The following is a 15,648-nucleotide window of genomic DNA, read 5'->3' as shown; positions in this document are numbered from 1 at the left end:
ATATTCAGAAAGTTCTGTAAATAACAATTAACACTGAAACAAAACAGAAATATATATTTTTTAATTCAAAGCTTTATTTCAACTAAATTCAAGAAAACTTGGCAATTGTTCTCTGGTTATTCAATCTTAATCTGGAAACCAAATGCTGCTTTCCTGCAGACCAGCCTTGAGCTGTCCCAGTGTTGTTAACTAGATCTTCTTTATTACTAAGCTCTAGTCTTGTCTGCATATTAATAATTCAAAATTAATAATTACATATTAATAAACTCCAAAGGCAAAATAATACATGTCTAATGTTTTGAACAGAATCATAGAGTAAGAATGGTACAAGAAAGATGAGAACAATGGGGCGGAATTGATTTTGATATTGAATCAATTAAATGCACACACACATATACACACCAGCAGCAGCATTTCTTTCAGATTCAAAGAAATGGAAATGTGTAGTAGACTCCATTTATTTTTCCTCTTACTCTAAAGGTGAATAAATCCATTTGATGGTAGAATGTAATATAAAATATATACTGTATAGTATACATAGTATACCCATTGTGTTTGTATGTTATAAAAACTACTATAGTTAAGGCCATCTAAGATAATTTATTTTGATAACACCCCAAACTTCATTTTATGTAAATATAAACTGTGCCCCAGTTTATTTATTAGTAAAATGGTAATGATGCAGCTACCTACCTCATAAGATTTTTGTAAAGATTAACCAAAAAATGTAAAGCACCAGAAACTGTGTGGCACAAAGTAGGTGCTCAATAAATGTTAGCTATTACATTTATATATATTTTTAGTACAAAATTTCATGAGAGCATAGGTTTTTTTGACCTGGTACCCATAATAAGCAAAATATATGCTGAAAAATGTCTTGAAACCTTAATTAAAACACACTTCCAAATGGCTCAACATAAAAATATAAACAGAATGAAAATTTGAAAATATTTAAGCTGAACAATAAAGAAAATATTGCATTTCAAATTCTGGACACAAACATATTGCTTAGAGGGAATTTAAATATTTAGAGAAATTAAAATATTTCTTTCAAAAACAAAAATGAATGACTAAATATCTAGATCAAGAAGTTAGAACAAAGCCCTGGTCAGGTAGCTCAGTTGGTTAGAGTATTTATTGTCCATACACCAAGGTTGTGTATTTGATCCCTGGTCAGGGCACATGCAAGAAGCAACCAATGTATGCATAAATAAGTGGAACACCAAATTGATGTTTCTCTCTCTCTCTCTTCTCTCCCTTCCTCTCTTTCTAAAAAACTCAATCAATAAATAACAATTTTTTTAAGTTAAGAAAGAAAACAGCAATTCAAAATAATTTAGAATTAAGAAAATCATAAAGATAAGTAAATAAAATTACAAAGCAAAGTTATAGCACAGAAGATCAGTGTTCAAAGTTATTATTTAAAAAGACTAACAACAACAACAAAAACTTTTGGCAAGATTACACAAACAAGAAAGAGAGAATACCAAGATAATAGTACAAAAAATATAAAAAGCAGTATAACTATAAATATATCAGAGATTTTTAATTAATTAAACATTTTTTTATTTCTTGATTTTAGAGAGAGAGAGAGAGGAAGGGAGAGAGAAAAAAACATCAATTCATTGTTCCACTTATTTATGCATTTATTTGTTGACTCTTGTATCAATATGTGCCCTGACTGGTTATGGAACCCACAACCTTGGTGCATTGAGTTGTGTTCCAGCCAACTAAGCTACCTGCCCAGAGCAAAGACTATTTTTAAAACATAAATAAACACTAAGAAAAATTTATACCAATATGTTTTTAAATTTTAGGTAAAATATTTCATTTTCTAGAAAATGATAACTTTCTAAACCAGTCTGTGAATAAATAAAAAACATGAATACCTATAAGTATAAGAGATAAATTAAGGGTAACAATCAAGCATTTATCCTGCCTTTCCTACAGGCTCTATTTCAGAATATTGGAAGAGAAGATGAAAGTAAGCCTGTCTTACAGAAGTTGTCTCCATAATCAGTGAAGAAGGAACAACAATTAGAACATCAGCATTTTGCACCCCTAAGTGAACTGTTCATCAGGAGTGGTTAATACCACAAAAAGAAAGAACCTATTATTAGCATTTGAAGGTCATGTTAAAAATTTAACAAGTACTTGAAAAGTAATCTTAAAGAAATGAGACCTGAAATCCAGCAAGCCACTTGATCAAGTTCTATTAGCATATGATATTTAATTGTCAGTGGTGATAGAGGGATTTATAGCGCGTAAAGTTCACAACGGTTGCATATGTCAGAGAATGGTTCCTACAAAGGTACAGGCAGTGGAATCCAAACCCGGCGGAGGAGAGAGGAACGAGTCAGGAAAGAAGCCCAGTGGGTAGTGGAAAGTGCTGGAGGGATGCTGTGTGCCTAGCTAAGCAGTTTGTTTTATTTCATTAATAAATGGTGATGAAATGTTATTCCATTGTCATTCCAGTGGTAAAGGAGTATCATATAAGGGTGATGGAATATCATTCAAGGATTTTCATAAAATAAGTAACATGATTAAGTCAGTATTTTAACAGAATTCGCCTACTGGCAATCTGCAGAGCAAGCTAAGACTGCAAGCAGGAAGATCAATTAAGATAAAAGAAGTAATTTATGTAAAATTCAGTTATATCTTTAATTTAAATTTAGGAAACTCACCAACATCATCAGCCATATTAACAAATGACCTGGATGGAGTAATTTCTTGGGGAGAAGTATACTTAGGTCTAATTTTATACTTCTTTCAAAAAATTTAGATAATGATAATTTCTGACTTTATCCCTAATTATAGGCATACCTCATTTTATTATGCTTTGCTCTAGCGCACTTCACAGGTGTTGTATTTTTTACAAGCCGAAGGCAAGACCTTCTACCAACAAAAAAATTATGACTCATTTTATTTTGATACTTGCTTTATTAAAATGGTCTGGAACTGAATCTGAAATATCTTTGAGGTATGCCTGTATATGGATCAAATAGAATATTAAGCATTACTATTAAATATAGAGTTGAAAAATATATGATATATAAAAAATATACATTAATAAAATATAATGATAAAATTTAATGAATAATATATGTAAAAATATAAAATACAGATACTCCTGAAGTTATGATGTGGTTATATCCTGATAAACCCATTATAAATTGAAAATATAAATCAGAGCCTGACCAGGTGGTGGCGCAGTGGATAAAGCATCAGACTGGGATGCGGAAGGACGCAGATTTGAGACCCCGAGGTCACCAGCTTGAGCGTGGGCTCATCTGGCTTGAGCAAAAAGCTCACCAGCTTGGACCCAAGGTCGCTGGCTCGAGCAAGGGGTTACTCGGTCTGCTGAAGGCCCGCAGTCAAGACACATATGAGAAAGCAATCAATGAACAACTAAGGTGTTGCCACGAAAAACTGATGATTGATGCTTCTCATCTCTCTCCGTTCCTGTCTGTCCCTATCTATCCCTCTCTCTGATTCTCTCTCTGTCCCTGAAAAAAAAAAAAAAAAATATATATATATATATAAATCAGAAATGCACCTAATGTACTAAACATCATAGCTGAGCCTAGTCAGTTTCTATTGAATGCATATCACTTTTCCACCATCCTAAATGAAAAATTGGAAGTAGAACCTGACCAGATGGTGGTGCAGTGAATAGAGCATCAACCTGGGATGCTGAGGACCCAGGCCTGAAGCCAGCTTGAGCATGGGCTCACCAGCTTGAATGTGCAGGGTAGCCGGCTTGAACGTGGGATCATAGACATGACCCCATGGGCGCTGGCTTGAACCTAAAAGGTAACTGGCTTGAGCCCAAGGTTGCTGTCTTGAACAAGGGGTCATTGGCTGGGTTGGAGTCCCCTGGTCAAGACACATATGAGAAGTAATCAATGAACAACTAAAATGCCACAACTGTGAGTTAATGCTTCTCATCTCTCTCACTTCCTGTCTCTCTCGCTAAAAAAAATAAACAACACAAAAAAACAAAAATGGAAGCACACCCATTGTAAATTGGGGATTGCCTGTATAGTAAATAAAATAAAATGATCATTTTTTTTGTGCTTATGTCTTGGACGTGGGACCAGGAATACCTAGATTTAAATTTCAGATTTGAATGCAATTTACTAGCAGTATGATTCTAAGAAAGACACAACTACTGTGCACCTCAGTTTCCTTAACTAAAAATAAGAGGTCAGGGATTGTTTTGTTCACCGCTGTCTCCAGCACTAGCATAGTGATTTTACATGGTGCTGATGTCAAATATTTATTGAGGAAAGCCATTTATTGCTTATAGGCATATGTATTTTACTAAATTGCTGTGCTGAAATGTGGTAAAAATTATGAACGTTTCTAAGATACTTCTTAACAAAGATATTATTAAAGAGCTGCTTTGTGACAAGCACTATGCCAGGTGCTAGGAATATGAAGATGAATAAGATAGCTTTCCTACTCTTGGGAGCTTTAGTTTAGAGAAGCTACACAAAGTATATGTGATGGAGCACAGAGTAGGTGCTCCATAAACATTGTGAAGCTCAGAGTAACTGCTTAATAAACAGTGAATCTGAATTTTTATGACACTTTACAGTTTACAAAACACTTTCATGGGTATTATCCTATTTGAAACAACAAATAATATAAGTATTACAAGAATGAACAAAGGTCTTAAGCATTCAGCAGAGAAAAGAATGATCTGTTGGGATCAATTGGCACAACATGGGAAAGAAAATTTGAGATGAGTTTCAAAATATGGATGGATTTTGACAGGAGTGAAAGATGGATGGGCAGGAGTTTATAAAAAAGAGAAATATATAAGCAACAGTTTGTTCTCAGTAATTCCATATTGATTTTTTAAAAATCTGTGTTCATAAAACCATATGTTTATACATTTCTTCTGGAATACTGCTTCATGAGTATTGATGTCTATAATCTTTGGAATCAATCTTTACCTGCCTTTGAACATCTGGAGAACCCTTTTTCCATCTTTAATTTTCATGCACATGTTTAATGAATTCTGATGATCAGTAGTGTTAGTTACATGACAACATTAATTTATTCACAAATACCCTTGCCCTGTACCTGGTAGTGTGGCGGCTACTAAGATAAACTATGTATGCAAAACAGCCGCTCTACAAAGCAGAAAGCTGTAAGTGACATAACCCAGTTGGGGCTGGATGGGAGGTCTGAGAGGAGAGGGAATACCTGCATTCCCCCCCCCCCCCCCCCCCCCCCCGCCCCTAGTTACACTTCCTACAATTAGTTCGTCTGACTTTGGAGATTTAATCCTATATATAAAAAAAAAAGAATGATTCTTTTGGCCTCTTTTGTATTACTTGTCTGGGTTTGTGCCCTTTACAATTTGAACTCCCTTTATCATCAAATTGAGGCAATTTAGGAGCCAAATGACTGCTGTCACTCTGCCATTAGGTACAATGTCCACTATGCATTGTCTGGAGAGACTTCACTCAGTTCTATATTCTCTTGTTCTGAATATTCTATAAAGTATCTATTCTTGTGTTTAACGTATTTGCATTATCCACACTTAATTTTGGCCTTTAGTAGCCTTAAGACCAGGCTTAGGGAGGAAGGTACAGGAAGTTATCAATCATGGTTTGTGACGCACTAGGCCGGCTGTGCGTTGTGCACGTTAGTTTGTCTAACCCTCAGCATGGCCCTGAAGGATGGAACATCTTATCCGTGCAAGTGTTGTGGAAACTCTGATCCTGTAAGAGAATAATTTATCTAAGGTCAGAGCTCAAAAGTGGTAGACCTTGGATTTGGACATTGCTGATTTTTGACCTCAAAGCCATGTTCTTTCCACCACAACATATTAACTATGATAAAGTATATTTTAAAATTTATCTTTCTGGTTTTTGTAAAAGTTTTTTTAAAAAATACCTCAATTCATCAAAGCTTTTTTTTTTTTTTTTTTTTTTTTTAACTCTCACGGATTTCCAGGTACTCAAGAAGCATTTATTTGCTATTTAGGGATAGGATTATTATCTGCCTTATCCAGTATCACCAAATTTATTAATTATTGTTATAATTTATAACTTTATAGTCACAGTTATTCCTCTGGGTACCACTTCCATTTACATTATGAAATTTCTCAAGTTTCTTAGTGTTCTTAATTGACAATGTACAAAATTCCCTTTAACCCTATTTTTGATATCCGAGATGACAAGACTACCACGTCGTTGATTTCTTCTTCTTTTTTTAAATAGGGTGGAGAAAAAGGGAAGTGAGAACCGAAGAAAGGGAGAGTTAGTTAACGGGGGTGGGGGGGGTGGGGTGTTTTATTATATCCGTCAGCTCTTCAGATATCTTTTAAAATACATTGTTTTTGCGTGGCAACTCTAGACGCTTAACAAGGCAGCAAGGGTAAAGCAAAACCTGGTCAGTAGGTTAAAACAAAACAAACAAAACTCGCAGCGCTTAGCCCCGCCCCCGGAGCCCCGTCCGGGAGGCGCGGAGCGGGCGGGGGAGGAGCTGCGCCCGGGCGCTAGGATTTATAGGGCACCCGGAAGGCGCGCGGCGGGAGTAGGGCTCTCTCGCACCTCGTTGCCGGGACCCTCGCCGCCGCCCGGGCTCTCAGGCGCCGGCGCCACTGTCTGCCTGCCCGCACTCGGGGAACCTCTGCCCCGGCTATGGCCGCCACGGGGGGCGCCCGGCTTCTGCAAGCCTCCTCCGCGGCCCTGGGCGGCGCGGCCCGGCGGTGGCTGCTCCACGCCGGAGCTCGCGCGGGAGCCGGCAGCCTCCCGGGAAGGCGGAGGCCCAGCGGGAGCGCCGAGCCGGACCTGCGCGGCTGTCTGGCGGCGACGCGGAAGCTGAGCGTGTCGGCCCCCACGCGGAGCAGGTGAGGCGCGGCAGTGGGCAGGGTCCGTCACCCGGGGCGGACCCGACCCCCGGGCCCGACCGCCGGCTCCGCTGCCTGTTCTCGGACGCTGCTTGTCGGGAACACGCCCGGAACTGTCCGCCTCTTGCTCCTCCTCTGGGGCCCTCCTGGCAACCCGGTTTTGTCGCTGGGGGAGATTGTCTGCCTGATGTCGCCCCTTAAAAACTTGACGAACCGTCAACGCCTGGAGAGAAGCGCTAGGATCCCCGATATCCCTTTCCGAGGACATCTTGTGTTCTCAGGGAAGTCGGGGGCGCTTTGCTGCCACTGGCTGTCCCTGTGGGAACCTACGATGACCTTCATGAGATGCACCACTTTGAGATCCAGGCCACAAGTTATTTTACCGGGCCTTTCTCCTGCAGTGTTGGGACATTCTGTCTCCACTTCTCTGTCGGGAGAATGTCCTCTTAGCGCACACCCACTCTGTCCCCTCTGCTTCCCTGTGTTCTCTCCTCGGGTTGATCCAGAGTTCAAAGTTCCTGCATTGGAGTGGCAAGACAGGGTTTTAAAATAAGCTTGGGCGCTGACTGTCTAACTTGTCTAACTTCCTCAATCTTTATGAACCTCAGTTTTCCCATTTGTAAATGGAAGATAGCACTAGTACAGGTCTCAGGATATTTGAAGAATAAACCAGAGAGTGCAGGTAATACAGGTAGTCTTGTGCCTGGCAAATACGACATACGACGGCTCGCTAGATGTCTGTTAGCAGCAGCAGCTTCTTGGGCCTACAGTGTTGTTTTGTATTAAATGTTAAAATTTTGAGATGTGAAAAAATTTCCCTCGAATATGTTGAAGTTTTATATTCTTGGGTGTATTTGTTTTTCAAAGACACAGTCTTGGGTATAATAGAGATAAAATGTACTCATCATTTCAGAGTATAGGAACATGGTGGAGCTCTGTATAAGGCAGACAGTCCGCTGACCGCCTCCTGGCATATGGGAGGAAGCTAGAACTGGAGGGAGGGAAAAACTAGAAAAGTTTTTTCTTTAAGAGGCACCAGAGAATAGGGTGTAGGACTGGCTTATCTTTTCCACTTAATCTTGTACAGTGGGTGCTGAATGAATTTGTTTCATTAACTGTGAGGGGAATAATGGAGAAGGCAAGCTGGATTTATTTGTCCCTAACCCCTACACTTTATGCTTTCGACCTCTCTCCAAGTAGATGCCTTGTTTTCAACAAAAGATGCTTAAAAAAAAATTTTTTTTAACTGTGTGTAAATTGGGACCTACAGTGAACATACTTGTGTAACTAGTATTTGAAGGAACATAAATGCTTTTGTAAATGCGAATTATCTCTCCCAAACTTATTGTTTGAATTTGAGTATTATGAAGTTGCCCTAGGGAAGCACATTTGTTTTTTTCCTCTTATAATACTGCTTTTACCCTCATTGGCACAGTTTCTATTGATGGCCTCGTGCTTCCTATCACAGACTTTGGAGTTCCTACTAGTCTGGTATGAGGTTTGTGCTGTACCCAGTATGCTCACCACTAACCTCATTGAATAAACTAAATTAAATTGAAATAATGAATTAGATTCCCAGTTGAACTTTTAAGTACTCAGTAGCTAGTAGCTACTGTATTGGACATTGTAGGTGTGAAGCAGACAAAGGTCAATTGGACAGAGCATTCTAGCAGCTGTAGTTCTGACTTTACAGTTTTTAACATTTAGATAAGCTATCAGTAATTAAGAGTCAAAAAACCTCCTTTAACTCCAAAATACCCTGACAACAATATTTTATATTTTGTAGTGATTTAACGTGCAAAGAGATTTCCACATATTATTGAATTTGACTCTTAAGAAAATCCTGTGATGTAGATAAATGGGAATAAAAAGGTCCATATTAAGTGACAGGCAGAGCTAGAACGAAAACTCATGTTTTGTTTGCTTTTTGAGCTCCAAAGCAGTTGGTAATTCTTTAGTCCATGCGGTCATTTGGAAGAGCAAAGGTGGCTGTGGATGAAGGGAGCCCTAGATGGGGGCCCTTCTCTTGGATCAACTATCCCAGGCTACTTTATATGGTGAGGGGGTGGGTACCAGCAGTTGTAACTGAATTTCACCACAGCAAACCCTGGCCGCTTTGCTAAAATGTCTGCTGTGGTTGAGCAAAGTAAATAGCAGTGAGTAACGGATAACGTGATAAGGTGACCAACTTTTTACAATGAAAAGGACAAAAATAAATGGAAGAAAACAACAAAAGAAACATTTTATTCATTGCAATAGTAATACACTATAATATGATAAATGCATAATAAAACATTTGTAATATTTTATATTGTAATTATGCTTACATGTCTATTAATTTTTAATAATAATTGTAAGAAAAAAGTACTCATTTAGATACAAATACGTCACATCATATGCAATGGATCGACTCTGCATCAATCGAATACGGATATTTACATATTAGTCTTCCAGTATCAAAAAGGAGGACATGTAGGAGGGCACTTTTCGAGGGAGGACAGAACTTAAAAAAGAAGGGACTGTCCTTCCTAAAGGAGGAGGATTGGTCACCTTACAAGTGAGGAACGTAGTTTGTGGAGTTCGCTGATTAATTGATGACAGGAGATTTGGAAGGATCATAATTATTTCCCAGTGCATGAAATCTTTTCCTTCTTGAAAACAGCTAACAGCTTTTTGCTGGTTTTTAGAATGGGGGAGAAATCTACAAAACCCACCAACACCAGTTGTTAACAGTGAATGGATAGTTACTTGGGTCAAGTATGTGTAGAATGCTTAAAGGAAAAAAAAGTTTCCAAAAACTTCTCTCTGAATTCTCTCAGCAGCTTGGGGAAATCACTGTTAAATTCATAAGTGGCTTCCTCTGGTCATCTAATGAGTTTATGTCAGAACCAGAGCTTGAATCTACATCTGATTCTTACAGTCTCTATATATTTTTTAATTTTTATTTTTAATGTATTGACATGGTTTCAAGTGTCTCACTCAGTATAACACCCCCTCCCCCTGCACCCCCCCATGCCCTATGCAAAGTCTCTCTCCATTCCTATTTCACCCCCTTTGCTCCTCTCCTCCCACCCTCATTCCCACTTTGCCTCTGGCAATTGCTACCCTGTTGTCTGTATCCATGCGCTGTGCATATATAATTTGGCTGGTCCCTTCTTACATTCCATATTTTTCAACAGCAGAATTACTTTTCCTCTCTCATTTCTGCTTCCTGGCCTGTCCTTTGGTAAATCTGTTAGTATTCTCACTCTGCAGTGTATTTTCTGGGGTTGTGCACCTCTGATACATAGCAGCATTTCAGGCTTCTTAGCAACAAAAGGACTGAAGTTTTAAATACAGGGTATTAATCAGTGTTTATTGAGCTGTACTCTGTGTTATGTATACTGTTCACAAAAATTAGGGGATATTTATGGCTTCATATTTATTTTGAAATATCCCCTGATTTTTGTGAGCAGTATATTTTGAATACATCGTTAACCCATTCTTATGGAGGAGTCTGATGTCAAAGGGCACTTGGATTCTTTTGCTGTAACTTAGCTCTAGATAGAGCTGCAGAACAGTAGCAAACCTAAAACCTCTGGCTTTCCCTAGGGAGTACAAATGATGGAATTCTTTCTTTTGTACTTTTACCAGATATTTGTTGATGTCAAATCTCTAGACCACTTTTCTGGGCTCAGATCTGTATTTCCATCTGACTTCTGTACATTCCCATCTATTATTTTTCTATTATTAAATTAAACAGGTCTAAACTCAAACTCATTTTTATCTTCTTCAAAGCTCCTTCTCCTCCTCCCTTAGCTCCACCTTAAACTGTACCTCCTAATTGCCTTAGTTGGAATCTTCAACACTTTTTCTTCCTTCTCTCTCAATCCATTTTATATTGATGGTCACCTCCTGAATATCTCTTAAGCCAGTGTTTCTTATATCCTTGCTTAGTGTGCAGTTTTAATAACTTACAAAGTGTTCTCCCTGCCTCCAGAGTATCTTCATTCTCATCCATTCTACCTGGAAAATCATCAATAATGTTTAGAATATTTGTTTTTAAAGCATTTTTTTTCTGTAAAAAAAGTTTAAACTCACAGGTCCTTTTGAAGGATTTTCTCTTACATATATTTTTTGATACATTCTAATTAATGGAATTATGTGTTTTCAGTGTTGAAATATTAGAGAGGCCGTTATCTGATAGGGGCTTCAGTTGCCTTGTTTGTGAAATGAGATGATTGGATTTGATAGTTTGCAAATATTTTTATGTATATTTATAGCTCTGAAATTATTGAATTATAGGACCGTTACCATCTGCTGGTAGTAGTGAAAATTACAACTAATTATTTTAAGCTGAGTATATATTTTCAATATTTCAGTTGTGAGGTAAAAATTAAAATGACCAGTGGTGGAGGAAAAGGACTGGTTGCTTATATAACTTCCCAAGTTTTCTTGTAATGTTTGCGAGAAAGACAAGAAATTTAAGTCAGCTACCTGGTAGGTTATATAATATCTTATAATAAAACACATAAGGAGGTACTATATTTATCTTCCCATGATTCAAACAAGCAAACAAATAATACTTCCTAGACCCATTGATTTTTTAAAAATACATCATGTGGACCAAAATAATATGTTTGAATACTCAGAAAACTGTCAAATGACTGCTGGTAAGCAACTGTACCTGTCAGATACATGCACAATTGCCTTATTGATGGCAGGATGATTTGTTTTTCTAAAGGTCACTACAACCATGATCTGGTCTTTTAGGGACACATTCATAGAATCATTGTCTTTCAGAGAGCTGTGTGAGAGCAAAATAGACTTTCATGAGTAATATGGTTGCCAAATGTTTTCACATGACTGTGACCCATGACCATGACCACTAGGGAGGCACATGATACATAGGGTGATACATGGCCTCGGTAGTGATGTAGTTACCATTTCCTTCAAGGTGGTAGAGCTCTCCTGGTAGGTGGGCAGATAAACGTGCCTTTGATTTGTGGTGTCTTCTTCCCAAATGAACTTTGGAAAGAAAAAAATATTATAAAAGAACTTATTTGCTTGTATGCACATGCACACACACACCCACACCCACTACTATCACTATTTGACCTTAAGACAATTATTTTAAAGTTTCTTTTGAAATTACTGAAAATAATAAAGGATTGCTTTCTTTTCCAGCTCAGAAGATAAAATAACAGTCCACTTTTTAAACCGTGATGGTGAAACATTAACAACTAAAGGAAAAGTTGGTGACTCTCTGCTAGATGTTGTGATTGAAAATAATCTAGATATTGATGGTTTTGGTGAGTATGGAAGATTTCTTAAAATGTATATGTGAAACTACTGAATGAATGGGTTTCAACTGTATGATTTTGTTTTGTTTTTTGAGTTTTTTTTTTTTTTAAGAATATTAACCTGTAGTATACTGAGTAAAAGATTAAAATTCAGGATGTATTAGTGTCATAGTCTCATTTTTTTTTTTTTTTGTATTTTTCTGAAGCTGGAAACGGGGAGAGACAGTCAGACAGACTCCTGCATGCGCCCAACCGGGATCCACTCGGCACGCCCACCAGGGGGCGATGCTCTGTCCACCAGTGGGCGATGCTTTGCCCCTCCGGGGCGTTGCTCTGTTGTGACCAGAGCCACTCTAGCACCTGGGGCAGAAGCCAAGGAGCCATCCCCAGCGCCGGGGCTATCTTTGCTCCAATGGAGCCTCGGCTGCGGGAGGGGAAGAGAGAGACAGAGAGGAAGGAGGGGGAGGGGTGGAGAAGCAGATGGGCGCTTCTCCTGTGTGCCCTGGCCGGGAATCGAACCCGGGACTTCTGCACGCCAGGCCGACACTCTACCACTGAGCCAACCGGCCAGGGCCCATAGTCTCATTTTTAAAGAATCAAAGTAATACTGTATTTCTGTTCTTTGTACATTTAATTAGCTTTTGTCCTAAAATCTACTGTTACCTCATTTCCTGTTTACCTGTGTTATGTAAAGCCAGGAAAATGATAACAGGTTAGAGAAAATAGATGTCATATTGTGAGGGGTAAATAGTTTTAATTTAGTCTTGAATGTTATCTCACCTTCCTAGGAAGGATAATTTATCTGCCTCTTTTTATTTTATTTTATTTTATTTTATTTATTTATTTATTTATTTTTATTTATTTTTTTACAGAGACAGAGAATGAGTCAGAGAGAGGGATAGACAGGGACAGACAGACAGGAACGGAGAAATGAGAAGCATCAATCATTAGTTTTTCATTGCGTGTTGCAACACCTTAGTTGTTCATTGATTGCTTTCTCATATGTGCCTTGACCGCGGGCCTTCAGCAGATCGAGTAGCCCCTTGCTGGAGCCAGTGACCTTAGGTCCAAGCTGGTGGAATTTTGCTCAAACTAGATGAGCCTGCACTCAAGCCGGCGACCTCGGGGGTCTCGAACCTAGGTCCTCTGCATCCCAGTCCGACGCTCTATCCACTGCGCCACTGCCTGGTCAGGCTATCTGCCTCTTTTTAAAGAAGAAAGTGATTTACTGAGAAAGTTTTTATTTCTAGACTTCTAACCATACTTCTTAACCACTGACAGAAAGCCTGTGTCCCAGACATGCCATATTATAAAGCTCGGGGATGCACTGTATATAGCACTTGTCAGTTTTGCTCAGGTATTCTGTCTAGAGTGATGGTTCTTAAAGAGGGTTCCCTTGACTATTAGCATCAGTGTCACTTGGGAAGTGCAGATTCTTGGGCCCCACTCCAGATCTGAATCACAAAGTGTGGGGTGGGGCTCAGCAATGTGTGTTTTAACTAGCCCTCCATGTGATTTTGATGAATATTATTAAGTTTGTGAGCAATTGGTTTGGATTAAGGTCCAAGGAGCCTATCTGACTAGACTTCTGTACACATTGAACTTTTAAATTCCATTTCAATATCAAGACTATCCTTTCTCCATTTTCCCATTTTTTTTATTTTTATTTTTTATTTTTTTATAAATAAATTTTTATTTTAATGGGGTGACATCAATAAATCAGGGTACATATATTCAAGGAAAACATTTCCAGGTTATCTTGTCATTTAGTTCTGTTGCATACCCATCACCCAAAGAGAGATCGTCCTCCGTCACCCTCTATCCAGTTTTCTTTGTACCCCTCCCCCTCCCCCTCTCCCTCCCCCCCTCCCACACCTCCCGTAACCACCCCACTCCTGTCCATGTCTCTTAGTCTCGTTTTTATGTCCCACCAATGTATTGAATCCTGCAGTTCTTGTTTTTTTCTGATTCACTTATTTCACTCCGCATAATGTTATCAAGATTCCACCATTCTGCTGTAACTGATCCGATGTCATCGTTTCTTCTAGCTGAATAGTATACCATGGTGTATATGTACCCCATCTTTTTTATCCAGTCTTCTATTTTTTTTTTACAGTGATTAAAAGCCTTTAAGCAAACTCTTGGCCAATACAGCAAGAATCCATAAAAGAGTAATGTCCTTAAGATGTTCACCAAGTCCACATTGGCCCCAACACCATGCCAAATTCCTGAAAAATGCAACCCAACCACAGTTCAGTCGGTAGGATCTGTCACAGGGAGCAGGAGTCCAGGAAAAGTCCACATCCAGGAAAAGTCCGCATGGCACTGGAATTGTTGTCACCATTCTATACTTTGCAGCTCATGTCCAAGTCCCAATGACCGCTGCTTCTAGCTGGTAATGATTCAGGTAGACTGGAGAAGCCATTTGCAGCATGCATGGATATGGAGCTTCTGTTCTCCTCTGCCTGGAGAGATGAGACCAGGTTGCTTTTCCCTGGAGCTCTGAGACTGTGGCCTGGTAGAGAGAACCTTGGGATACACTAAGCAGTCTCAGTTTGGCTTCTTCAGTGTTCCTTGGTTGAAGAGTCCTCTTAGTTTTATTGTTTTGATTTTTAAGACTTCACATATAAGTGAAATCATACAGTACTTGTCTTACTCTGTCTGACTTATTTCACACCTCCATTTTCCCATTGTATGTGGAATATACCTCTCTGTGTTAATGCTCATCACGGTTTCCTTTTTAGGGAGAATGCTGCTTTTATCTATTAGATTGTGAGCTGTTGGAAGACTCTTCTTCTTACTCAGGTCACTTCACAGAGTATACTTTGCCCAGAGTTGGCACTCAGTTTATTTACTGAATTTTTCTTAAAGTATTGCCCATTTCACTGTATGAATTGTCTAGAACTTTTACAGCAAATTAAAATAGCTCCATCTTATTAGTTACATTTTTTATTATTTTTAAAATCATCTTTATGAAGCATAATTTATTATATACAATAAAATGCACCAATTTAAGTAGATAAATCAGTTTTTCAAATCAATAATAAAAATTTTTAAAAAAGAATACTAAAATAAAAATTACTATTATTAATTTCATAGTTATATTTTAATACAGATTCACTGTCCATTATAGATTATGGTCATAAACCATTATCACATAACAGTTCATGAGACCTACAAGCCACTTTAATGTCTTTATGCCTCAGTTTCCTCTTCTGTAAAATAGGATTGTAATAGTTGTAACCTTATGGGTTGTTACAGATTAAATGGGCTGTTAGAAATAAAGTGCTTAGCACAGTGCCTTCCATGTAAGAACAGTGGGGTTTGTGACATTTTGCTGAGCCTACTTTCATTCTTGCCCCCCACCAGTTCCAAAAACCTTAAAAAACTGGCCTCCTCAGAACTGCAGTAGCTTTAAAAGCAAGTGCTTAAAATAAACATTAGCTATTATTATTAACATGGTTATTAATACAGGTTCACTGGTCATTATAACAAATT

General features: G+C 38.4%; 1 protein-coding gene across 1 annotated transcript in view; it reads left to right on the top strand.

Moving 5' to 3' along the window:
- Nucleotides 1-6,533: 6,533 nt before the first annotated feature.
- FDX1 (ferredoxin 1) overlaps nt 6,534-15,648 on the top strand; it is a 35,460-nt gene continuing 26,345 nt past the window's right edge. Inside the window, exons 1-2 of the mRNA XM_066247207.1 lie at nt 6,534-6,868; nt 12,035-12,159. Coding sequence (XP_066103304.1) covers nt 6,660-6,868; nt 12,035-12,159 — 334 coding nt within the window. The 5' untranslated portion in view covers nt 6,534-6,659. The remainder of the gene's footprint in view (nt 6,869-12,034; nt 12,160-15,648) is intronic.

This window comes from Saccopteryx bilineata, chromosome 1, assembly GCF_036850765.1.
Source record: "Saccopteryx bilineata isolate mSacBil1 chromosome 1, mSacBil1_pri_phased_curated, whole genome shotgun sequence".
NCBI lineage: Eukaryota > Metazoa > Chordata > Mammalia > Chiroptera > Emballonuridae > Saccopteryx > Saccopteryx bilineata.
The sequence above is the reverse complement of the archived record's forward strand: the minus strand, read 5'-3'. Positions and strand labels throughout refer to the sequence as shown.